We start from the raw sequence: 25,209 nt of genomic DNA, 5'->3' as shown, positions 1-25,209 counted from the left end.
GTCCAGGGTGCAGGAACCGAGGAGAGGCCGGTGGGGCTGGGGCAGTTGGCCGCCGGGCCCTGCCTGCCACAGAGCCACCTTCGTCCCGCATCACATGTTAGGATTGGGACCGGGGGCAGGTGGCTCACTCACTCCAGGATAATCAGAGGAGAGTTATTTTCGAGGAGACTATCTACAGAAGGGTCTAGGGGTGGGGCGGGGGCCACCAGGGACAGGGCAGGACCCCAGAACTGGTGGTGACAGAGCCGTTACTACCTCAGGTGAGGGAAGGAGGCAGTGACTAGAGCCAGGAAGCAGGGGACGCCTGAGAGGGGGTCAGGCCCACCTTGGTCAAGGACAGAGCGAGCCCGAGACAGCCCCCAGGGAGGGAACCCGGGGAGTAGATGCCCCAGGTCCACTCCCCTCCCTCCTGGCACCAGGAAGCCAGAGGGCGAGGGATCTGGTCCACCATGGTCAGCCTCTTGGCACAGAGGCGGGGCTGGCTGGGCAGATGGCAGGCCCCGGGCACAGCCACCCTTCCCCAACACTGCCCCTCGGTCCCCAGACCCCAGCCGCTCCCACCCCTCCATGTCCGTGGCCCCTTCGCCAGATGTGTGAACATCAGCCTCTCTTGCTCACCGCCTTCCACCCTCACTGCTGCTGTCTGGGAGTGGCCAGCTCCCTGCTGGACCAGAAATCCTCAGGGCACGGCCTATCTTACTTGTCTTTGAATATGGGCTCAGAGGGGCTCCGTGACCATCGCGGGAATTGCACTTACATTTAGAATGTTGAGTTCACACTTTGCAGACAGTGCTGTTCGGTATCACGTATCTGCCGCAACGTCAGGCCTCCGCGGCAGCCCCAGCAGTCACCTTGTGGTGGGATTTAAGGGAGTCAGGTGCTGGTGTGCCAGTAGATTAACAATACTCCCTGCTGAGACAGACACAGACGTGATGTGTGGCATTCGCCAATTCCCACGGTGTAATACTCCCCCACAGCCGACTTCTAACTTCCCATGTTAGGCCACTGGACTTGGAGTTGTGAAGAGATGCTCCCAGTTGGTACCTATGAGCACACCCCAGCAAGCCACCACCCTCCACTTAAAAGTCATCTCCTGCCTCCCCACCCCCCTTTCTGAAGATGGCCGGTGTGATAGTTATTAAACATGAGATATGGGTGGGAGGCAGTGGACACATGGCCAGCCCTCGACACAGCAAGGCTTCCTGGTGAGTCCCCCACTCAGTGTAAATACCTATTGAGGGTGTTTTCCAACCTCCACTACTTGCAAATTTGTTGGGGGAGGGAGGTAATGACTTGATCATGGTCATTTAGCTCATCTATCCATCAATCCCTTCATCCATCCATTCATCCATCCATCCATCCATCCATCTACCCCTTCATCCATCCATTGACCCCTTCATCCATCCATCCATTCATTCATCCATCCATCCATCCACCCACCCTTCCATGCATCCATCCATCCACCCACCCCTTCATCCATCCATCCATCCACCCACCCCTCCATCCATCCATCCATCCATCCATCCTTTCATCCATCCATCCACCCACCCACCCCTTCATCCATCCATTCATCCATCCATCCATCCACCCACCCACCCTTCCATCCACCCACCCCTTCATCCATCCATCCATCCACCCCTTCATCCATCCATCCACCCCTCCATCCATCTATTCATCCATCCATCCACCCACCCCTCCATCCATCCATCCATCCATCCACCCCTCCATCCATCCATTCATCCACCCATCCATCCACCACCCACCCATCAATCCATCCATCCATTCATCCACCCACCCACCCATCCACCACTCATCCATGTTTACATCCACTTACTCATGTGCATTGAGACCCCTCTGAGTGCAACAGGATGCTGTGCTGAGCACAGGGATGTGGGGACAGGGTGACTGAAGTGGCCCCCATTCTCTGAGAATTCATGGCCCCCTGGAGAGAGCCAGACACTTTCATAGGCTGCTTCAAAATGAGGCCATCTGCGAGCCCCATGGCCTGGAGGGGGACTCCTCAGCTTACATGGTTGAGCCCCAGGCCCTGATTGACTCCGACCCCGGCACACCCGCAAGGAAGAAGAAAAGGAATGGGACAGACATCGCTGCCCAGCCCTCTGGGGCAGTACCCCGCTCGCCTCATAGCCCCCTCACCTCGTGCCCCCATTTTTCCATCGAGCTCGGTCCGGGACTCTCCGCCAGGCTGCACGTGGGAATCTGCAGAAACGCTGGGCCAGAGTCACCTTGGGTGCTGGGGGGTCCCTGTGCGGGCACTTGCTAGAGCTCCCAGGGGCTGGACGTGCAGCCAGGCCTGAGAGCCACGCGCAGGGTCGTGCCACCCCCAGCACAGCAGGGGTGTTGCCCGTCGCCCAGGACCCAGTGGGTCACACTGGCTGGCTTCCGCTCTGCACGTCCTCTGCCCAGGCAGCATGGTGACAACTGCAGATGGAAAAACCTCTGCAGAGGACAAACGGCCACCCAGGGCCACCTGGTGGCTGAGGGGGCATTGGCGCCCCTCCCTGTGTGTTCCAGGGTCTAGACCCTGTCACTCTGCTGTGAACCATCCCCTCCCTTGCAGGACCCTCCCTGAAGGGCCACAGTTCTGCGTGATGGTGCAGACAGGTGGGTTTGGGAGCCAGGTGGCCCTCCCAGTCCCTCCCCTGCGAGCCTGGCAAGCCACTTAGTCTCTGAACCTCAGTTTTGTTAGCTGTGAAATGGGCAGGTAACGGTGTCCCCTTGTGGGTTTGGAGGAGGATTAAATAAGTCTGTCAGAGCAGGGAGCATTGTGGGCTCAAATATGCTGTTTTTATTTTAGTGTCACAAACGTCCCTAAAATGTCCCCATCTTACAGGGGCCTCTCACCCACCCTGCACTCTCTCAGACCCTGGCACCCCCACCTCTGTGTTGGCCAGTTCCCGTCTGCTGCCCTGCAAGCCCCCCCGCAGTGGGAGTGATTGGCAGCTGTGAGCAACCCAGATGGGCCCAGGGAGGGGGCCCTCGGGAGGCTGGAGGTGGGGCGAGGAGGACCCCACCATTTCTGGGGCCTCAGGGGAGTGGGGAGGAGGGGAGCTGGGGAGCGGTTTGCGTTAGCAGAGGCTCCAGCCAGCGGCACCGTCCACGCTTCCTCTTCCCTCTCTGGTTCCCCTTTCCTGGTTTTGCCTCCGGCCATCACGGATGCCAGAAACTCCCCCACCCCTGCCCTGCTGGGCCCCTCGCCTCTCCCCTTCCCTCCTCCTCCATCCTGGGCCCACCCCTTCCCTCTGGACACGCTCCAACATGCATGATGGGTAATGGGGCTTCACCTGCTGCTTTGGAGCAGTGAGCCGGGAACCTCTGGCGAGTGTGCACGTGTGCACAGGTGTGTGTGTCCCTGCTGCTGTTCAGGAGCACGAATGCCGCCCCCGTTTCACAGTCTCTGCAGAGAGAGGGAAGGGACCAGCTGGCTTGGCTGGGGTAGAGGGAGGAGGAGGAGGAGGAAGATTTCTGCTCCCGGGTCCCCTGCTCAGCAAGTCTGCCCTGGGTGGTGGGCACCGAGCCAGCCGCCACTGCGGAGCCCAGCAGGGGCTGACACAGGCCTCTGGGGCAGGGCTGGGCTGCCACCTCCACCCTCCCAGCCGGGCATGCCACCCCCGGTGCTGGCCCTGGGCAGACAGCAGGACACAGGGCCCTGGCCCGAGGCACAGCACCCGCCTTGGACCATGTGCTCGCTCACTGCCCTGTGGCGCCAGGCCCCACGGAGCAGTTCACGCCGTACCAGTCGACTCGACGTCTGGGTGGTTGGAAGTGGCTGAGGGGGCACTTTCCCCTCCCCAGCAGCAGGCCTTCTGGAGAGAAGGGACAGGTGTTTGGGACATTTCAGGGAGCCTTGAGGCAGAGGCTGGAAGCTTCCAGGCCCCATGGACACACCTCATAGTACTGCCACCTCTAGCTGTCCGCACTGCAGGCTGGGCGGCTTCTCCACCCCGCTTCCCCATGAGAAAACCAAGGCGTGAAGGCCTTGCCAGGCTGGGAGGGGTGGGCCGGCCATGGCGGGCCAGGGGGCAGGACCCCCGTGCTGCAGAATGTCCCGTGTCCTGGCCGGACCAGGGTCAGCACCCTGGAGGTGATGGTTGTACAGAACGTCACTGCTGGGGGCCCAGACGCAAGGTACACTGGTCGCTCTGCGTCACTTCTTACAACAGCATGCGATTCTATGGTTATCTCAAAATAAGAAAATTAATTTTTAAAAATTAGGTAGGTTAAAAAATTAAAAAAGCCTTAAGTTCTGTGCTTTGCTCTGACGAGTCTCAGTAAGCAGCGTCTCACCCAGACCTGGCTGAGCTGGTGTCCGTGCTGTGGCACCGCCATGCAGGGGGCCTGGAAGATGCCACCAAACATAAGGTACAGGGCCCGCACCACGGAGGCTTCTGGAAAACCTCTGCCTGGCTGAAAGGCGCAGTTCCTCGCGGGCTCCGGGGAGAGACCGGATTCTAACCAGGCCTTGCTCCCTCTCCCTCCGCAGAGTGATCAGGACGCCACGGCTCCGCCTGAAGCGATGGCCCAGCCCTACCCCCCCGCCCAGTACGGACAGAACGGCATCCCCGCCGAGTACGCCCCGCCCCCGCCGCACCCCACGCAGGACTACCCGGGCCAGGCCCCGGTGCCCCCGGAGCACGGCATGACCCTGTACACACCAGCACAGACCCACCCCGAGCAGCCGGGCTCCGAGGCCAGCACGCAGCCCATCGCCGGGACCCAGACAGTGCCGGTAAGGGGCCACGAGCCCGGGCCCAGCCCAGGAGGGCATGCAGTGGGCGCACGGGTGGGGGGCCTGGGGGGGCTCTGTGTGTGGAGAGCCTGTCCTCACAGCAGGACTCCGGCCCAGGACGACCATGCGTGTGCCCGGGAAAGGAAGGGGTGGCCCTGGCGAAGGCACCCCCAGCCCCTGCCCTGGAGACCCCCATCCTCCAGCACCAGGGAGCCAAGGGACCACCAGGCACCCGGGGTGGGGCGGCGCTGCCCCCTCCAGGCTCCAGGCAGGCTCTCACCAGCTCTGGGAGGGGGAGAGTGTCCTCGCACGGAGACCTGTTAATGGAGAGGAGGGAAACGGAGGCCAGAGGCGGGTGCGTGGCGGGAGGCAGGCGGCCGGCCCGTCTGGGGCTGCAGGCCGCTATCATTTCTAATCGCTTGTAATCTACCTGCTTGGCTGCCCTCCAATCAGATAGCGTCAATTATGTGGTTGTAATGCAGCTCCCGCCAAAGTGCTGAGCTCCACACTTCTCAGATTTCCTGACAGCAGAGGGGGTCGCACGGAGCGGGTGGCCTGGGGTGCCCCCCCACCCCACGCCTGGGACAGAGAGCAGGTGGCGGCACTGGCCCTGCCCCTGCCCCACCCCCCAAGCCCCTACCCGCTCCGGCCCCTCCCTGGCCCTGTCCACTGCGCCTGTGCGTTTCCCCCCCCACCGCCCCGCTCTGGCTGCGCTGGCTGGCGGGGGCCGGGCAGGAGGCCAGCGCCGGCTGCACTGCCCGGGAGTGGCACCACCCTGGCGGGCTCCCCCGGTGCCCTCCCCCCAAACTGTGCTCCCTCGGCCCTCCCCCCGTCCAGCCTGGCTCCCGAGATGCTGCGTGGATCCAAATGGTACCCTCCCCGCTGTGCACGGGGGCGGGGGGGCTCCCTCCAGCATCACCTGAGCAGTCCGTGGAAGGTGCCCACCCAGCTGCCCGTTGGCCGGACCCGGCCCTCGTCTGGTGCCCAGTCGGTGCCCTTCCTGCTGGCCAGGAGCACTGCCCAGCCGGGTCTGTGCCGGGGCCATCAGCGCTTTGTATCCCCCCCAGCATCCTGACACACAACGTCCCTCATAGACCCCCACGTTCCTACGGCTGCAGGCCACACGTGGCCACACCTGGAAAAGGCCAGGCCCACAGGGTGGTCACGCTGGGACCAGACCATGCTCCTGGGCTGCCCTGGTTCTGAGTCACCAGACCCGGACCTGTGTGTGCTCAGAAGAGACAGGGGCGATCCCGGGTTCACTGTAAACAAGTCATAGCAGAGTGACTGTCCCTTTCTGATGGGCCACAGCAGACAAGGCTTGTCTGGTCAAATCTCTGACAACCCCCCTCATGAGCAAACGAGGGGTCTCTCACGGGGAGCCCGGGACTCATCCTGGAAGAAACACAGGCGACAAGACGGTCAGAGTCACAGAGGACACAGAGTGGGGACCGATAGCCAATAACTGGGCAGAGACAAGGCTGGAGGCCTCCCGGACACCCCACGGCCACCGGGCATGACCCACCAGGACATGTAACGTCTGCCTCGCTCAGCAGACGCTTGCTGGGCATGTCCCGTGTGCCAGGCACGGAGTGTGAGCTGGGAGGATGGAGACGTGACCCAGCCTTGTCCTCTGGCTCCCACCAATCACGGACAGAAGGGTCAGACAGATGGGAAGGCCTGTCCCGAGGCCTGAGAGAGTCCTCAGCCCTGGGGAGAACCCGGAGTGAGCAGCAGCTGCTGCGAAGGCCAGTGCTGCGTCCGGAGAGGAGAACACCCCAGCCGCAGGGCGAGAGTCCCCCTGCGCAGGTCGCTGGCCAGGACCCTCCCGAGGAGAGTGCCCGGGCAGAGACACTGGAGCCGGGGTGGACAGGCAGCCCTGCTCTTCCTTTCTTCGGGCTGGGTCTCTCAGGTTCTGCAAGGGGTCAGGGTCGAGGTTGCAGGTCTTTCATGGGGATGTGCAGGACACAGTTATTCCGTGACCCTGGGCCGCATGCAGGGCTGCAGGTGGAAGTCACTGGATCAGCAGCTGCAGGAAGACTTGGGAGCACCCAGAGCTGCCCCCAAAGACCTGGCTGCCTCTGGGGACCTGGGCTCTCTGACCTTGGAGTGTTTATTCGAGCAGAGCCTTCCCGCCCTGGGACCTGGAGAGAAAATTCTAAGCCCAGAGAGGCCGCTGGCACTCACGGCTGAAGGCCGACACCTCCGCTGTGTCAGGTGTCCCCATGCCTGTCCTGTGGACTCCGGCAGAGCTCTTTCAGCTCACCCCAACCGCCTCTTGGCCCTTCCCCAGGCAGCCTGGTGTTAGGGGTGAGAGGTACAGGGTGGCAGTGGGGTGGGCTCGGAGCTCTGCCCCACACCTGCCCGGGTCAGGGCATGTAGCCCCCAGGCCGTAGTGAGCCCAGACGCTGCCCAGAGCACGGGGTGCTTCCTGCCCTCTCCCCGGAGGGGACTTCCTCCTGCTGGCCAGTGCACAGGCTGCACTGGCGGGAGGTGTGGCCAGGGCCAGCTGGAAGGGGGAACTCTGAGGGCTGGGCCAGCCCCACGTCACCTGTCGCACTGGGAGCCACCGCAGGGCCGGCCTCTGGAAGGGCGTCCGTGTCCCGGCCCGGGGCTGACACAGGCAGCCTGTGTGGTCCTTGGACCTGGGGCTCTTTGTACAGGAGCCACCCCCGCCCCGCCCCAGCGCCCGAAGACTGAACACTGGGCTTCAGCTCAGGGGAGGCTTTCCTGGAATTTCTGGAAACACCAGGCCTCTTCCTTCTCCTCCTTCCTCAGGAGGGTTTCCAGCCGGGAATTTGTAGGAATCCGTGTTCCAGCCACTTCAGGGCCCTTCCTGACACCTGCACCACCCAGGCGAGAAGCCAAAGCCCCCCGAGAAACGGCGGCAAACTGACCCTGCGAGGAGAACGTGGCGGCTCTGGGGACCACGGGTCGCTCTCGACGCTGGACTCCCGGAGGCCTGGGCTCAGGCGTCCTGCAGAAGCAGAGCTCACGCTGATTCCCGGGGACTCCACGCCCTCTGGGGCGGGTCCTGACCGCAAGAGCAGCAGCTAGCGGGGGGTTGGAATCGTGCGTCGTTCAAACCAAGTGCAAGTGGGAGCCCACAGCTCCACCGCAGCACGGCTGCCCAGTGCCCCCGGCCCAGTGGACGACGTAAGGTCACACCAGAGGACCCCTCCTCCGAGGCTGGCTGGCTCCCACAGGGGCCACGCCACAGGCAGCCATCGCAACGGACGGCGGGTCAGTGCGCGAGTGCTCACGTCTCTGGAAGAACAGGGCGGGCGAGATGTGTCTGCAGAGGACGGAGACTTCCGAGAGCCAGTTCACCTTGTGCCACATCAGCAAAGCTCGGCTCTGTCCCCACGACAGGACCACCAGGTCCTGCCTGCTGCCCGGGGTCTGCCTGGAATCCCTGACCCCTGCCCAGGGCCGGCTCTCTTGGCCTGTCTGTGCCGAGCTTGGGGAGGCCCAGGCGAGAGGGGGTGCAGGGCCCTGGGGGCGTTGCACTGGGTGGCACGGAGACCCTGCCTAGCCCACCGGGAGCTGGGTCCCGGCCTTGACACGGGAGTCCATGATGGCCGGGCCAAGACCACAAGCGGAGCCACCAGGACCAGCGGGCAGGGCCGGGGGGCACCGGTGTTGTCTCCTCATTCCCTGCACTTGAGAACTAGAAGCAAAGACTGCTTTTTAAAAACGAGGGGAAAAGGCCCTGGGGAAGGCGGTGGCAGCTGCCCGAACCGCTGTGATAAATGGCAGGAAGGCCTCGGTCTCCCCTCGGGGGCAGCTGGTGTGCGGCTACGCTCTGGGGTTTCTCGGCACATCTGACAATTTCACAGTCATTGGACCCATGTGTCTGCCTGTCCCCGGCGGAGTGGGGGGCCGTGGTGGGGGCAGGGGCTGCTCCCCTTTAGGGCCTTCGGGGTAGAGTAAGGAGGCCGGAGCCCCTCAAGCCCATCCCTGCCGCCCCGGGGCTGTGCTGCAAGTGGTGCCTCGGCCGCGCTGACCACTGCCCTCTGCTGGTGCGAGGCCAGCACTGCGTGGCCCCGTCCAGGCAGGATCCCAGGAGCAGCCAAGGGCGCGGGAGTGCGCAGTGCACGGCGAGGGCAATCGATGAGGCCACCGTGCCCACCCTGACCACTGCACGGATCCCACCGAAGAGGAAAGCGCCGCACCTGTCATGGCCACAGTGTGGGGCTCCTGCCCGCATAGGGGTCAGCTGCAGCTCGGACCATTTTGCCTTGGTTCAAGGCTAAGGTCAACCCCTCCGGACGTCTGGCACAGGCCTGCTTTCCGCAAGAAGGATCGGGGCCAAGGAGGACGGCAGCAGAACTGGGAGCCCTGTGCGTGCCCCCATAGAGCCGTCAGGTGCCCCTCGTGACCTGTCACTCATGGGAGCTGGAGCAGGCCAGGCGGGGAGTCTCTGGAGGCCTGTCATCCACCCCCTGGCCCTGCCCCCGGCTCGCCGGGCGTAAGGGCTCCTGCTCCTCCGAGAGCCTGTCGGGGACCCTGGGGAGGCGCTGGGTCCACCCAGAGCCCCACACCTTGGGGACACAGAGGGCTCAGAGACATGTACCCATCAGAACTGGGCCAAGCACATGTGAGATGCCAACCTGTGAGGGAGGCCGGGAGATGTCACGTGTCCCATGCCCTGGGGTGTGCGCTGCATGCTCACTTCCCCGTGCAGGAAAGCAGAGCTGTGTCTAAGGGGCGCTGGACCAGGATGCTCCCTCTGGACCCCACTGCCAGCTTGCTGCCTGAGTTCAGGGTGCTGCCACCAGGGAAGAGGCTGGGACACTGGGACAGCTGTGTCCTTGACCTCCCTCAGCAGCCCAGGAAGTGGTGACTTCCCTCTGGTCACCTGAGGGCACTTGCTGTCCCGGAGCCCTGTCGGAACCGCCCGGCCGAACACAGGAGTGTGGGGAGTGTCCTGTCCTTCCATAAAGGACGACCAAGGTGGCTGTTGAGGGGGCAGGCAGAGCCGGAAGCCATGCAGACAGGGGTCCTGGGACAATCTGGCCACGCAGCCGTCTTGTGGCCTTGGGCGAGCTCCAGGCAGCGTGGGACCGCAGGCCACCCCACTGGGTGCTGACTCTGAGGGGCTTGTTGTGACGTCAGCACTCCCTTCGCCGCCAGCAACGGACCCCCACCCTCACCCCACCTGGCTTAAGCAACCAGGCGCTTCCTGGAGCTCTGTGGGAGTGGCTCTCTGGGGCCTCGTCCCCAGGCTGGCTGCCTGTTCTCCGAGGGCCACACAGGAGACCACCGTACACTGGAGTTTCCCCCACCCTGGGGCCCCCCAACCTCCCGCACGGCTGCTCCAGTGGATCAAGTTGGCTGGAGCCAGGAACCCTCGTACCATCCACTGGTCCCAGAAGCAGACCCGGGCACGGGGACTCAAGTGCAAAGGGTGTATCTGGGAGGTGATCCCACCAGGGCCCCTGAGGGGCTGCAGGGAATGGAGCAGGACAGCAAAGGAAGCTGATGACAGGTGCATGCTCAGCCTGTCGTCCCCACCCCACTGGAGGAAGTGGGGACAGCAAGCACACCCTCCGAGGACCCCTGTGGCAGGAGCTGGGGCGCCCACCCGCCTGCCAGTGTCTGCCGCCGCTGAGGGCCTCCCCTGGACACGCGGGCTGCCAGGCCGCCTTGCGGCAGGCTGAGCAGAAGAGCAAGTCTCGGGGCACCGTCTGCGGCTTGGGTGCTCCCACGACGGGCCTGTGTCCCCAACCGGCCACGCGCCCAGTCTGCCTTCGCCTCCGTGGGTGCAGCCAGGACTGAGCCAGGCTGAAGACCAGCCTCGCCGTGAGCTCGTGGCCCGTCTGCGGCAGAAGCCCACGCGGTAGGAGCCTCACATGCAGGCGCCACACCACGCTACCTCCGGGCACCGTCGCCCCTTCCCACGGGGAGCGGGGGCTGGGGTGTGGCACGTGCGCAGCTTTGCATCCTGAGACCCGAGTCTCTTGCAATCCGTCTGCGCCCCCGCGTTTGGGTCCAAGTGAGAACTATGAAGGACTGAACTTGGCTACGTGTGCCTCGGGAGAGGCTCCTGGAGGTGCCCCCGAGGCTCCTGAGGGGCAGCAGTGGGGGCTAAAATAGCAGGAGCCATGGGGGGACGAGGAGGCCGCAAAGGGCCGGCACGCCGCAGAGACGTGCCTAGCGGGGGGCCGAAATCCGCCTCCACTGTACCCTCAGGCCGAGAGCCAGCACGGCCCTCCTGCCCTCAGAGCTTCGTCGAACGTGGTAGTGGGTGGGCCGAGAGCCCACCAAGGCCGACAGCCGTGGACAGGCCTGAGCTGAGGGAGTTGGGGGCAGGCAGGGCCAGGAGGCCTTGCTCGGGACGGCAGGAGGGAGGTGCCTCACGGCAAAGTGTGGGCAAAGGCTGGAGGTGGGAGCTCTGGGGTTGGGTGCTCCTGGGCTGTCCCTCGCGGGAACCGTCTGCCCAGTCTCTCGAGGTGGCGGCCCAGGGATGGGAAGGGCCTGAGGGGTGGGGGAGAATCTGGTCTCCAGATGCCCCTCGCTGTGGCAGAGGGGACCGCAGGCCCCAGCACCCTGGTGGCAGCCTCCACAGCCCGGTCCTCTCCGCAGCAGACAGATGAGGCGGCACAGACGGACAGCCAGCCGCTGCACCCCTCCGACCCCACAGAGAAGCAGCAGCCCAAGCGGCTGCACGTCTCCAACATCCCCTTCCGGTTCAGGGACCCCGACCTGCGGCAAATGTTCGGGGTGAGTGTGCCCGGGCCCCTCCGGAACTGTGCCCCGCAGGGGCTGCCTTTCTGCCCACGCCTGCTCCCGGTTCCTGCCTCCCGCCACACGGGAGCTGCCAGGGCCCCGGCTTTCCTTCCCTCCTGGGCCCAGCCCACTCTGACCTGAACCTGCTGGGCGGGCAGGAGGGGCTGAGGGGTCTGCTTTGGCCGCTCCTGGCCAGAATCTGCCCATATCCCTGCACCCCCCATGCTCAGGGCCTCGGAGTCTCCCTGGGGCCCAGCAGCCAGTTTGGTCATGACTCTTCCAGTCCCATCTTCCACTCCTGCCACCCACCCGTCAGAGGGCAACTGGAGGGGCAGCCCAGCCCCCCGGCATCACGCAGCAGTGGCCCGGACTGGCCTCTCCTGTGCGCCTGGGGTCTGGGTGCCCAACCTCTCTGGGCCCGTGTCCTCCGGGCTCCCGGTCGGGGCACCTGAAAAGGTGCAGTTATGGGAGGCAGGCCCAGGGCGGTTCCCTTGTGGGGCTCTGGGGTCTCTTCCTAGATTACGCACCGTGGGGTTCCAGCCGAGTGCAGTGCTGTGAGCACGCAGGGCCCGGGGGTTACTTCATTCCGTCGCTGGACTGAAGCACCTATCGGTGCGGGCAGCATGCGGGTGGGAGAGCAGGCAGTGCCGGGCAGCTCAGCGGGCACGGCACAGCCACCGGGGCCCACACAGCCTGCCGTGTCTCTCCCCTCACTCCCTCCCTCACCCCAGACTCTCCTCCCTTCCCCTGCCATCACTGTGCCCACCCTACCTCGCTGCGCAGCTGGGCAGCCTCCGACCCCTGACCCCAGCCCTCCCCTCACACCAGGGATTTGGCAGGCAAACCAGAGGTGCCTCTGGAGCAGCCCAGGGTGGGCAAGGCCCAGCACCCACCCCCAGCGTGACCCCCCCCAGAGTCTGCTCCCCGTCTTGGGGGCCGGGCCTCGTTGGGCTGGAGCTTAGACTGACTGAGGGGCCTAATTCAGAACCACCAGATAAGGACTCGTCCCCTCTCGGCCTGGCCTGGGCAAGCTGCCAAGCCCCCTGAGCCTGGGGCCCCCGAAAACAGCTGACATTACGGGCTCTGGCTGAGCTACGCTCGCGATGTGCTTCCGCTCACTGGGTCCCCACAGGACACGGGGCACCAACACGCATCAGCTCACTGGGTCCCCACAGGACACGGGGCACCAACACGCATCAGCTCACTGGGTCCCCACAGGACACGGGGCACCAACACGCATCCGCTCACTGGGTCCCCACAGGACACGGGGCACCAACACGCATCCGCTCACTGGGTCCCCACAGGAGGGGGGCACGTCCCCGTGTTCCTGTGCCTGGCAGAGGTGGGGCCTTGTTGCCCCCTTGCCCCCACCTCCAAGTATGGCTGGAGGTGAAGGGGAGACCCCCATCAGTCACCTGCGCGGGAGGCTTCAGGACGGGACCTGGGGAACCTCAGGGCATTGTTCGGGGACCTGGTTCGCAGGTGCCGACCGCCGGAAGTGCAGGGCTCCTCCTCCTGCCCACCCCAGGGAGGCCTGGGGGTCTGGGTTCCCAGCCAGGGGTCCTGCTCTCCAGGGCCTCAACCCCATCTCCCGGCCCCAGCCTCTTCCTTCTCCAGGCGCTGTGTCCCTTTCCCTCTCCCCTCTGCGTAGACCTTTACCCGTTAGTGTGAATTGGGGGTGGCTATAATGCCTTAGACATCCCCTCCCCACCGTGGCCGAGCCCAGCAGAGAAGAGAAAGGGACCCTGGTGACACACTACATCCACCTTGTCCCCTGCCCCATAGGAAAAGCTCCCCACGGGGGAAGGCGTGGTGGGAGGAGGTGGGAGGGCGTTCCTGCCCCGTGCTAACCAAGGGCCCCTCCCCTGCCGTGCCAGGAGCAGGGAGGGGGTTCCTGGGGCCCCTGGGACAGAGGACAGACATGAGTGTCCCGGGAGTGGAGCCGGCAGCTGGGCCAGCAGTCTTAACCCGGCCTCCCCTGTCTCCCCGACCCCCTCTCTGTCTCTGCAGCAATTCGGAAAAATTTTAGACGTGGAGATCATTTTTAACGAGCGGGGCTCCAAGGTGGGTGCCGCACGGAGGCTGCCACCATTACAGCGCCGGCTGTAGGTCCCGCCAGGCTAACGTGTGAAATGTGCGTTTCCTTCCTGGAGAGCTTCGCGCCCGAGGACCCCTGAGCGACACGGGTGCTTGTATTCCCCGCTCTTCCGCCCCCCCCCGCCCCCCACCCCAGCTGTCTGTGTTGTTGCTGCCACCGCTGCTTTTTCTCTCTGAGCCGCCGGGACCTCTTGCCTGCACCCCTGGCCCTGGGCCTGGGTCCCCACCCCACTGAACTGCTCGCCCCTGGGGCCACCAGCCTGTCTGCGGAGTGGCCCGCAGGCCGGGGGAGGGGCTGCAGGGAGGGGAGGCGGGAGGTGCCCAGCAGAGACCAGCCCTGCCGCCCTGCAGGAAGGCAAGACCCAGCCCCGGGCTCCTAGGGCGAAGGTGGGCGGGGCTGCCCCCAGGTCCTGATGCCCAGCCTAGGCCCCCCCTGACCCCGAGGTGGGATCAGGGTGACAGGCCTGGCCCCTGGCCAGGTTAGCGTCTCTGACGTGGCTTTGGCCTGTGCCCTTGGAGGTGCCAGGCGGTCAGCTCAGGCTGGGCTCAGGCCGGGCCAGCGGCTGCCCCCGCCTGGGGCCCGTCCACCCCCCTGCATCCTGCCGGTGGCGCCAGGACAGACCTCTGGGCCGCCTGCATCTCTGCTCCAACTCACTGACTCGGCCCCTCTCTCTCTCCCCACCCGTCCCCCACCCGCGCCTCCTCTTTCTCCTCTCTCATCCCGTGTCTCTCCGTGTCTGTCCTTCTCCTCTGCTCACAGGGTTTTGGGTTTGTAACTTTTGAAACTAGCTCAGATGCTGACCGAGCCCGGGAGAAGCTGAATGGGACGATCGTAGAGGGACGGAAAATTGAGGTGCTCAGATAAGTGTGCTGTGGCAGGGGAGCCCTGAGGACACCTGCCACCCCCCCCCCGGCCCCACCCAGCCCTCCACCGCCAGGCCCTGTGCACAGCCCGGCCGGGGTCCCCGGTGGCAGGAGGAAGGAGCACCCCACACCCACACCGCTGGCTTCAGGCCGAGCCACCTGCTGATCTAGGCTTCAGGCTGTCCCCAGGGTCCCGCCCTGCCCCTGCCTCCTCCCTCCCCTGCCTGGAAGAGCTGTTCCCAACCAGGTACCCAGGGAGCCCAGGTAGGGCATGTTCGGGGCTTGGCAGCTTCCAGGACTATGGCAGCCCAGTCTGCCCCCAGTTGGGAGGATGCTAGCTCCGCTGCGGAGCCATTAATCCCCCCACCTCCTGCCCCTGCCCAGGCCCTGCTCCTCCCCCGCTCCCGCCCTTGTGGGGCAGGAGCAGCTTCCATAGCGCCAACAAAGGCCAGGACACAGAAGGGGCCCAGCCCAGAAGAGCACCAGGAGGGAGGCAGAGGGTCCCTCCCAAACAGCCATCCCTCTGCCCCTTCCCTTCCCTGGCCCCAGAGGCCTAGGGAGCCAGTGGGCTAAGTTCCCCTGCTGCAGCTCTCGGGGTCTGGGGCTGGGTCCCCGCCAGGAGGGCAGCCAAGGGGTGGCCAGAAGAGGGAGGGGACCAGCGGGCAGAAGGCCTGGGAGGGGGGTTTCCGGAAATGGCAGGAGCTCTGAAGGCACTGACCCTCCTCAGCCCCCCGCCCTGTTCTCCACTCCCGTCCACACGGGCCCTCTCCGTGCCAGGCTGGCCCCTGCACAGCCTCTCGGGGGCTCCCGTGCCTGCCCAGAGCCCCTCCTGGTCAGCTCCCCCCACGGGCACACAGGGCCGGTCTCTGTGCTGTGCAGAGCATCCTCGGGGAAAGGGGTGCTCCCCTGGGACGGGGTGTGGCCCTCTTGGTGCCCCTGCCTAGGAGGGCCTCGGCAGCCACGTGGGAGGCAGGGGGTAAGGAGAGACTATCTTGGGGGCTGGCCTGTCAGCTGATCCAAGAGCACTTTGTGGGGAGTCCAGCAGCGAGCTTCTCAAGCGGTCTTGGGTCACCAGACCCAGGCTGCTCATGGGAACAGCCGCGTGGAAAGCACAGCTGCACACCTGGGCCCGCGTCCTGCCCTGGTGGCCTTAGCCAGTGCTGGGAGCGGTGGGGCCCAGGCTCGCGGCGGGCAGGCAGCACGGCGCAGAGAGGAGGCTGGGGCGGCCGGCTGGGTGGCAGCCTGGGTGCCTGGAGGCCATGGGGGAGCAGGGTGGGGTGGGGCAGGGTGGCCGCTGGGCCCTCCAGGAGGCTAATGCTCTGTCACCCTCTCCTGACAGGTCAATAATGCCACAGCCCGAGTCATGACCAACAAGAAGACGGGGAACCCCTACACCAATGGTAAGGGGCCAGGCCCCCCGGAGGCTGCTGGACTTGGCCGTCCTGGGTACCAAGTACACCCCCCCCCTGCTGTGCCCCAGCCCACTGCAGCTGCTCTGCCCCAGTCAGAAGGGGATGGGTCAGCGAGGCAGGGGCCGCCCACCCCCAACGCAGAGCTGGTGTTAGCTCTTCACAGTAGAAACAGAGGGGCCGTCCAGGAGGTCTCAGGCTGCCTCTGTCATCTGGGGTTCCCGATGGTGAAACGGGCTAGCAGAGGCAGGTGGAGGCACCCAGAGCACTAGAACTGACAGGTGGGGCACCCAGGAAGCCAGAATGGACAGGCCAAGGTGCCCAGGCCCGTCTGAAATGGACGTTCAGCCTCCAGCTCTCACTCATCCGGAACGGACCCAGAAGAGCCGTGGGGATGAGAGGGGACAGTGGGCTGTGGGTCAGTCTCCAGGACTCTGCTCCAACGTGGGCATTTTTCTAAGAAGAGTCAGCTCTTGGGGCTGGAGTCTTTCCCAGAAGACAAAACATTTCTTCCCTCCTAACCTTGGACTCACAGAAGACTCCAAAGTCCCAGCAAAGATGTTTAGCCCCAGGTCGTGTGATGGTGGCACGGAAGGCACAGTCTCAGGGAAGGCGTGAAGAGTCAGCGCCCGGGAGGAACAGGCTGGACACGCTGTCCTGGACGTCTGCCCGCCCGCGAGGGGTCGTTAGGATCAGGGTTAGGGGCTCACACATACCTTGCCAGCTGGCCAGTGGGCTCGTGTCCCTCTGTCCCTCCTCACATGGCGCAGAGGGGCAAGGAGCCCTGCAGAGCATGCCGCAAAGACCTGGGCAAGCTGAGGAGGGGCAGGGACTGGGCCTCCCCACACCCCATGCAAGCGCCTGGGCCAGGCCTGCGCTAAGCCCAGGTGGACGCAGGTCTTGGCTGCTGCTCCTGGGCCCCAGTGGGAAAGGAAGACGGCCCGCCACAGGCAGGGAGAGGCCGGGATGCAGATCACAGCTCAGGGCCGGGAGTGGCCAGGGACTTGGGGCTGCAGGTTCAGACCTGGCTCTTGCACCTCGGGGTGGCTGTGTTCTCAGGCCTCTGTTTCTTCATCTGCAGAATGGGGACGGTGTGGCACCTACCTCATGGGTGGTGATGAGCACCCAGGGGTTTGGAACGCATGCGTGGCACATGTGAAGTGCTCAGGAAATACAATACCAGGCACTGTCACTACCATTACCCCCAAGCCAGAGGCCCTTTCCTCCCCAGGCAGCCCTCCCACGGGCTGCTTTGGGGAATGATGGGGACAGGAGGAAAGCCGTTGTCCAGCCCCGGGGAAAGGGAGCCCCTTGAGCTCCCAGCAGGAGGGAGACGCCCGGGGGAGGCAGGAGAGGTGTGGGCAGAGGCCAAGCACCCGTCCTGCAGCCTCTGACTCGCCACCAGACAGAACTGCCATGGTGGCCGCAGGCGGTCACATAACCTGTTCCACCTTCCTTCCCAGCCCTCTTCTGCGGAGATAGCGCACCCCAAGCTTGTGGGGCTCATACCCTGGGGCGAGGGAACTCCAGGGGCAGGCTGGGGGCTCCACAATTTGGAACGAATCCAAGAGGAGACCCAGGCGGATGGGTCGCGAGTGAACCGAACCCGGGTGTTCGGGGCCCAGAGGGAGCCCAGCGCGTGGCTGGGCCGGGTCGCGGTCGGCCCCCTGCGCCCGCCCACTGCGGAGTCACGGCCGGGCCGGCAATCCGCGGAGGCTGTGCCCTCGGAGCGTCCCCTGGGGCTGGGCCGGTGTCGCTGGGGTTCCCAGGCGTAGGGTAGGTGGGGAAAGGATGGGGAAGCGGGTGACCGGGTGTCTGCTTCCGTTCTAGGCTGGAAGCTAAACCCCGTGGTCGGCGCAGTCTACGGGCCTGAATTCTATGCAGGTAAAGCGGCGGCGGGGGCGGGCCTGGCCGCGTGGGGACTGACGGGCAGGGCCGGGGGGGAGGGGCCAGGTGGGCGGGGCCTGGTGGGGCTGCCGACCCCGCCCCCCGCCAGCCGGCTCCTGCCCTCCCTCTGCCTCCCCGCTCACTCCTGTCCCGGGCCCCTCTCCCGCAGTGACGGGGTTCCCCTACCCCACCACGGGCACAGCCGTTGCCTACCGGGGCGCGCACCTACGCGGCCGGGGCCGGGCCGTGTATAACACCTTTCGGGCTGCGCCGCCCCCGCCCCCCATCCCGACTTACGGAGCGTGAGTACCTGCGGGGCTGTGGGGGAGGCTCGGAGAGAGGCGAGGGGAGGGGCCGGGAGGGAGCCCCGGGGCAGCGCGAGGGGCGGGGCAGCCTTTCCACACGGGGGGCTGGGGGACCCCACCACTCAGCACTGCAGCTGCCTCCGTTGTCACTCCCCCTACCCCCACCAGAGCCTGAGCATCCGAGAGGTCACTGGCATTTAGGGGGACATTTGGAGCCCTGCACGTGGTCTGGATGCTTTGATGGGGGGGGCATTGTCCCTTGAGCTAAGCCCTCTCTGGTCCCTTTCCCTGGGGTCCAGTGTCCCCCACCACTGGCCCGGAGACAGCTACCTGGGGTGGGGGAGGACTGAGCCACTGGGCCCCTTGGGCTTGTGGGAGAGAGGAGCTGACCAGCAAGGGTGTTACTCTATTGTTATACCAAAACAGGGCACTGGAGCAAACGCTTGTTAAAATGCCAGTCCCGTGGGCCGGGCTGGCACCGTGCCCCCTCCCTCCTCAGCAGACACCGGAGCCGGCCTACCCCACCTCTCCAGCGTTCCCACCACTTTCTTGTCCGTTTGCTTCCAGGGTCGTGTATCAGGATGGATTTTATGGTGCTGAGATTTATGTAAGTGCAGCCCGGGTGGGGGGCGGACCAGGTGTTCTGTTTGTCTCAGTGAGAAGTCAGCGTCTTCCCCTCCCACCACCGCTCTGCCCACCCCACCCCCAAGCTAGAACTCAGGAGGGCAAGGGCGCCATGTCTGCCCAGAGCACTGCATCCCGGGGGTCCCAGCACGGCCCGGTCTGGGTGGGCTGTGCTCATCACGGGAGCCGCCAAGGGATCTCCCAGCAGCCCTATGAGCTGCCGGCATCTTCTCTGTTAGCCAGGTGTTGTCTGATGGGGCAGAGAGCGACTCTCCCACATCCCTGGCCACACCCTGAGGGCACCATGTCCAGTACAGAGGACCTGAGAGAGACCAGCAGGCAGGGCTCCCCCACACCTGTGCTCCTGGGCCTACCCCCGCCCCATGTCCTGGTCCTGTCACTCCTCTCTCCCTTCATGGGGCTGCTCATACCAATTCCCCTGGCTCACAGCCTGGCTGGCATCCCCACCCCATGTGCCCAGCCACTCTTGGTCCTGCAGTTGCCCATAATTCAGCTGCCCACTCATCTACAGCCAAGACGTCGCCTGAGTTGATGCCCTCTTGGGCCCTTTGCCCTCGACCTTCCTAGGGTCCAGGATAAGCCCCTAGGGGCTCCCAAGCCCATCAGCATCCAAGTCAGGGGTCACTGGCCTGGGGCACATCTGTGGGCACCTACTGTGTGCCAAGGCCTAGCGCACAGCCAGGTGTATAATTGGTGTCCGCTGGTGTGTGCTGAATGTATAAATGGCTGTGTAAACGAATGAATGAACAGACAGCCCTGCCTCACCTTGAGCCCTGCCACACGACCACCTGCCGTTCTCAGACTTCCATCAGATCAGGTGTCACCTAAGCCTCCCCAGGCCAAGGTGAAAGCTGAGAGGCCGGGAGACTGGGAATGTCTGTAGTGCCCCCGAGGGCCCAGCCGCAGGGTCTGTGTCAGCCCCCTCTCCCCCGCCTCTTTCCCTGGGTGAGCCCCACTGAGTCTTCTGCCGTCTCTCCTCCCACTTGTGCACAGGGAGGCTATGCAGCCTACAGATACGCTCAGCCAGCCGCCGCCGCTGCCGCCTACAGCGACAGGTAAGACTGGCAGCAGGGAGCTCGTTCTGGGGCAGGATGGGAGAGATGGAAGGGGTCCCGCTAGGGCTGGGCCCAGACAGACAGAAAGCTTCGCCCACCATTCCAGGCCTGGGGGTGCCTACACCTGCTGAGTGCGGGATCAGGGCAGGAGGGCAGTTTCAAGTGTGGCTTGGAGACTCTCCAGCTAATGAGCCCCTGACTTAAAAGTCACTTCCGCTTGCACAGCTGGGGAGGCCGTGGAAACAGTAGTTCACAGGGAGTAGACAGCATCTCTGATTCCCAACCCTGGAGGTTTGGCACCCCTCCCCCAGCTCTGGAGGCCCCAGGTGCTAATCGTGAGCTGTAGCTTCTGCCCGGGATGCACATCTGCTCCTTGTCAGTGCTGCCGGGGGAACCCTCTAGCTCAGAGAAGGAAAGGCGCAGGGTGCCCGCCTCCCTCCTCCTGGGGGGGCAGTGGGCCCGGGCTGGCAATGTGGGCCACGTGAGCTCACCCAGGTGATGGGTGGCTCTTTGTTTGGGGTGGGGTATGCAGGTGCTCAGGTGTGCCCCAGGGGATGAGCTAGTCTAGTGCCTTTCCCCTTGGGCATCCGGCCTGTTGGCAGCAGAGCTGCTGTTTGTGCAAGTCTCTGTCAGGTGTGCGGTGGGCATTTCATCAAGGGAAGCTGCTGCTTGTGTCTGCAGGGCCCCTCTGGCCTGAGGACTGCCTGGCCCTCCCTCCCTCACCCTCCCTGCAGCCTCTAGCTCCAGCCCCTTGCAGGTGTGCCCTGTCCTCTAAGAAGCTGAGATTTCGCTGCACAAATAAATTAGGTGAGGCCAGGTGCGGTGGCTCATGCCTATAATCCCAGCGCTTTGGGAGGCCTAGGCCGGAGGATCACTTGAGCCCAGGAGCTCCAGGCTGCAGTGAGCTGTGATTGTGCCACTGCACTCCAGCCTGGGTGACAGAGGAAGACCCCATCTCTGTAAATAAGTGAGTGAATGGATGTGAGAGGAAGGTCATTGGAGGGCAGTGCCAGCTCTTTGGGGCAACATTGCTGGTCCCCCCTACTGGGTGTCCTCCGCTTGTCCAGAAACCCTTCCCAGCGCTTGGCCCTGTCCTTTCTGGGCATCGAGGTTCGTCTTCCCTCCAGATAAGCCTGTGAGGATCCCTCTTCCCTTCCATTAGCTCTGAGTAGAGCATGTTACCCACCATCAGGGTTGGCACCTGCTGGAGGAGTTGAAAGGGTGGCCTGTGTGTTCCAGAAACGTCCTTCCAAACAGGCAGGAAGGATGGGCCATGTGGGGTGGGGGGCCTTGCAGGTGGGACTCCGCTGGAGGATGGGAGGTCTGGGTGGAGGTGGGAGGCCTGGTGCCACCCCTCACCTGCCCCTCCCGCACTCTTCCCCCAGTTACGGCAGAGTGTACGCCGCTGCCGACCCCTACCACCACACCATCGGCCCCGCGGCCACCTACAGCATCGGAACCATGGTAAGGAGCTGGGGACCCGCCTGGTCCTTGGCGCTAGTCCTGACAAGTTGACAAGTTGGGCATGGCGCTGCCGCGGGGTGGGCGGGCAGAGCCCTTAGGAGAGAGGCGGAGACCTCTGACCAGTGCCTGGTTCTGTGACTTTGGAAGGCCCAGGGCCTGCTGGGAGAGGAGGGCTTGCCCCTCTGTGCCCTGTCTCACTGGAGGGGACGCAAGGCTGACTGTCTGCTCCTCTGGGAAACATCCTTGTGTACCTGACCTGTTTTTCTGAGTCCCATAACCAGAGTCACATTAAGGCCCCTTCATTGCCACCACCAGGAAAGCCCAAGAAACCAACCCAGGGCCACCTCTGCTGCCCAGCAGGGGCCCAAAGGCCAGAGGGCTGTTTCTGCCAGTGTGGCCTCCCTTCCCTTCCTGGGTGTACCCACACCACACCCCATGTCCCTCCCCCAGCCCCCCCAAGGCCACATGGCTCCTAGCTCCTCAATAGGAGTGGGGCACTGCCACCTGCTGCTTCTCACCAGACCCCTCCCGGACTCCTCAGAACTCCTGGGGAATCCCGAGGGCTGTGGGATGCAGAGGGCAGGATGGGGCGGGGGCCCGCCCTGACGGGCCGCGTGTCTGTGTGTGTGTGTGTGTACGGCCAGCTGGCGACACATGCAGCCCAGCTCACTCTGACCCAGATGTCTTCCAGTGCCCACCCTCCTCCTGAGCCCCCCGCCCCGGCCCGGGGGTGTCAGTGTTGGTTCCAGCTAGCTTGGCATCGGCATCAAAGATGAAAACGTTTCGAGTTGAGTAAGGAGGGAGGAGATTTGGAGGCAATATGGATTTTTCTCCATCCCCCTTGGGTTTGATTACTCCCTCCCAATTCTTGTCTTGCTGTTTTTGATTTTTAACAAACCTTGGACATCCCAAGCAGCCTGTGGTGACTGCTGGCAGCTGCGGGGGGCAGCTCTGGGGGCCAAGCCCCTCCTGGACAGGGCACACAGGCCTTCCCTGCAGCTGCTGGCCACACGCTGTCACTAGCACGGGGGGTTCCCTCTTGTGGTTTCCTTTTTCATATTTAAGATTTTCTATTTTTTTCCCCAACTTTTCTTCTCTTATACTTGCCGTTTTCTTCCCTTTTCTGGCCAAACTGGTGAGTGGGGTGGGAGGCTCCCTCGGAGCCCTCCCTGACTGGGGGCAGCCCAGGGTGTGGAAGAGCAGGGGCACCCAAGACCTGTCCTCCCCGGCAGGACACGGGCCAGGCCTAGGCTGGACCCAGGAGGACCCAGGGACCCCTGTGGGCACCCCAGCAGCCCCCAGAGAGAGAGCCCCCGGGGCTGTGCGCAGTAGGTGTGCCCTTCCCACGGGAGCTGGCTTCACCGGCCCCAGGCTCTTGAGCCGAGTCCCCGGGAACCGTCAGCATGTCCCTCCACCCTCTCTGGTCACCCCGAGTAGTCCTGCTGGGGCACTGAGGAGGTGGGGCTCCCGCTCGGACCTCCCCCAACCTGAGGGCAAATCGGGGCCAGGCCTGAGCCCAGAGGTATGACCAAGAGACAACTCAAAAGCTTGTGAGCCAGAAGCTGTTGGCTGATGGCCCGGGAGCGTCCCTGCTTACGCCAAGACCACCCTCCTATCAGAAATAGGCCCCGCCCCTCCTGTTGCCATGACAACCCAACGCCCATTCTCCTCCCCAAGGAATATTGTAAAGGGGAAGAAAACAGGACTTAGCTGTTTCTCTTTTTGTTTTTCCTTATTTTTTTCTTTTTGCTTTTTCCCCCCCTACCAAAAGATGGTACTGATTGGCTGTTTTTCATCTTTGATGTTGCAGGCTAGCCTCTGCCGAGGAGGGTACAGCCGCTTCACCCCCTACTAGCAAGAGACCCAGCCCCTAACAGCATTCACACTGACTGCCTATTACAAACCACACCCAACAGCCCAAACACCAGGCACAGCCACCAGGAAGACAGTGCGCCCCTCCCGGTCAGCGACACGCACCGCTGACCCTGCGCGACTCTAAAATCCATACATTTTTATCTCCAGCCAGCTGGTCTCCCCACCCCACCCGTGATGGTGTGTGTGTCTTTGACCCTGGTTTTCCTGTATGTCTGAAACCTTGAGTTCCTATTTTGCCTTTGTTGATGTTGTATTACCCAAGTCATTTCAGGTACGGTATGCACCTGGTGGGGGCCAGGCCGAGGCCCGAGACCAGGCCACCCCCCCCATGGGACTAGCAGTAGCGCCCCGTGAGGGCGACGCCTGTGTCCTGGCCCCTCCCCGTCCCCTGGCGGCAGCACCCTGGTACAGGGAGGGAGGGGCTCCAGGCGCCCCAGGCGGGGTCCCCCAGCCTGCCAGCGCTCCTGTCCAGACTTTGCCCAGCTAGTCACAGGAGTAGCCACCTCCCCCCTCCTCACCCCATTCAGCTGAAACTAATATTTTTAATTAAATTTTCTTGATGACTTTCCTGCCGTAATCACAAGCATGTCACATGGTGTACAGACTGCCGTGGTCACCCCAGTCTCCGCGACTCCTTAGCACCACTGTTTGAGAAATGGACATGTGGGCAGGCCTGTCCCTGCCTCTCCACAGGGCACCTCAGCACTGCCAGGCGGGACCAGGCCAGCCTCGCACTGGGTGTTTGTCCTGGAGCCACAGTCCACCCTCCCTGTCCCCAGGCTCCGAAATGCCTTTATCAGAGTACATTTCAGAGGGGCCTCAACAGGAGAGCCGAGAGGGGCCAAGCGCCGCCTGCTCAGGCCTTCCCGAGCCAGCCCGCTCCCGTCAGCCCGGCCCCGTCGGAGACCACGTGCAGGGGCCCAGGGGCCGTCTCAGCCCCGGCGCCCACCCACCCAGCCCGTAGCGCTCCTGAGGAGATGCTGGCTGGGCCCTGTGGTCCTGCCCAGCCCTGGGGAGCTGCTGGCCCCCTGGGAAAGTTGGCCAAGACAGGCGAGGTCCTTTTCCGGGGCTGGCCAGGTCATATACCTGCACCTCTGTGACAGGAGCAAGTAGTCCTGGGCTCTGAGTGCGCCAGGCTGGGCTTCTGGGGCGGGAAGGCTGGCTCAAGGGTTCCGTGCCAGCCAGGGCTGAGGCCCCGCTGCCCTCACCTCGCCTTCAGCCATCTCCCTCAGGCCGCTGCAGCCCACGCTGCCCCAGCCTCTCTACCCCCGACGCAGCCCCAGGCGGCCCCTCCCAGCCAGGCCCACTGTGGTGTCTCCTTCCCGCCAGCCTGAGCTGCCCAGGCCCCGCCCTGGCCCTGCCTTCTGCCCTCCCCGTCCACGCAGCCCAGAAGACACGGGTCCCAGAGGCTGGGGGCAGGCGTGGGGCACCAGGACTCCAGGGCGGGCGCACTGCCCTCACGGCATGCCCGCGGCTGCCCCTGAGAAACTGCAAGTCCTGCCTTTCTGTTTCTGTTGTAGTGAAACCTTCCACCGTTTCCTTCTCGGACCGTGAAGGGCAAAAACAAAAAAACAAAAAAAATCACAAAACAAAAAACAAAACAAAAAAAAGATGTTAAGATCCAAGCAACAAAAAAACCAACCAAACCAAGAGGCATCCAACCAAGTCCGAGTCCCGCGACCGGGCCGCACACCCGCACCGAGGGAGCACGTCGGCAGGGGGCGCCATGGAGCGCGGCCCAGGGACAGGACGGCCCCACCGCGTCCCTCGCCCCTGCCCGGCTGGCGGAACGGTGGGGAGGTGGAGGGGACGACGGGGCCTCTCTGTGTGGCTTGTGGGGGGCTCCGTTTTCTATCCGGTCTTCCTTTCCCGGGCCCCCCACTCCTGAGGCTGTGGGGCCTGGCGGTGAGCAGGCCCCGGGCCTGAGCAGGGAAGAGGCGGCAGCGGGACTTGAGCTCTGCTGCCAGCTGTGCCAGTGCAGGGGACGTTTGGGCTGGGGGTGGGCGGGCGGCTTTTCATCCCAGGGGCTCCGCTGGGCCCCGTCACCTGTGTCCCATCCTCTGTGCCCCGCCACCCTCAGCCTGGTGAGGTGGCCGTCGGACCAGCAGCTCTGGGGTCCGACTCCA

The 25,209-nt window shown here is 64.3% G+C and overlaps 1 protein-coding gene across 5 annotated transcripts in view; it reads left to right on the top strand.

The window, feature by feature from the left end:
• Positions 1-24,647, top strand: part of RBFOX3 (RNA binding fox-1 homolog 3) — a 139,849-nt gene extending 115,202 nt beyond the window's left edge. The window contains exons 2-12 of one of the 5 annotated variants that reach the window (XM_045569807.1): positions 4,505-4,750; positions 11,339-11,476; positions 13,493-13,546; positions 14,340-14,432; positions 15,783-15,843; positions 17,683-17,736; positions 17,909-18,041; positions 18,612-18,651; positions 19,683-19,744; positions 21,130-21,208; positions 24,604-24,647. In XM_045569807.1, the coding sequence (XP_045425763.1) occupies positions 4,538-4,750; positions 11,339-11,476; positions 13,493-13,546; positions 14,340-14,432; positions 15,783-15,843; positions 17,683-17,736; positions 17,909-18,041; positions 18,612-18,651; positions 19,683-19,744; positions 21,130-21,208; positions 24,604-24,606 (930 nt within the window). In that variant the 5' untranslated portion in view covers positions 4,505-4,537 and the 3' untranslated portion in view covers positions 24,607-24,647. Of the gene's footprint in view, positions 1-4,504; positions 4,751-11,338; positions 11,477-13,492; positions 13,547-14,339; positions 14,433-15,782; positions 15,844-17,682; positions 17,737-17,908; positions 18,042-18,611; positions 18,652-19,682; positions 19,745-21,129; positions 21,209-23,018; positions 24,035-24,603 lie in introns of those variants that run through there. The other 4 variants (XM_045569806.1, XM_045569805.1, XM_045569809.1 and 1 more) reach the window with 4 other exon arrangements.
• Positions 24,648-25,209: the final 562 nt, after the last annotated feature.

The sequence above is a fragment of the Lemur catta genome, chromosome 15 (assembly GCF_020740605.2).
Source record: "Lemur catta isolate mLemCat1 chromosome 15, mLemCat1.pri, whole genome shotgun sequence".
Lineage (NCBI taxonomy): Eukaryota > Metazoa > Chordata > Mammalia > Primates > Lemuridae > Lemur > Lemur catta.
This window is presented reverse-complemented; position numbering and strand designations above follow the sequence as displayed.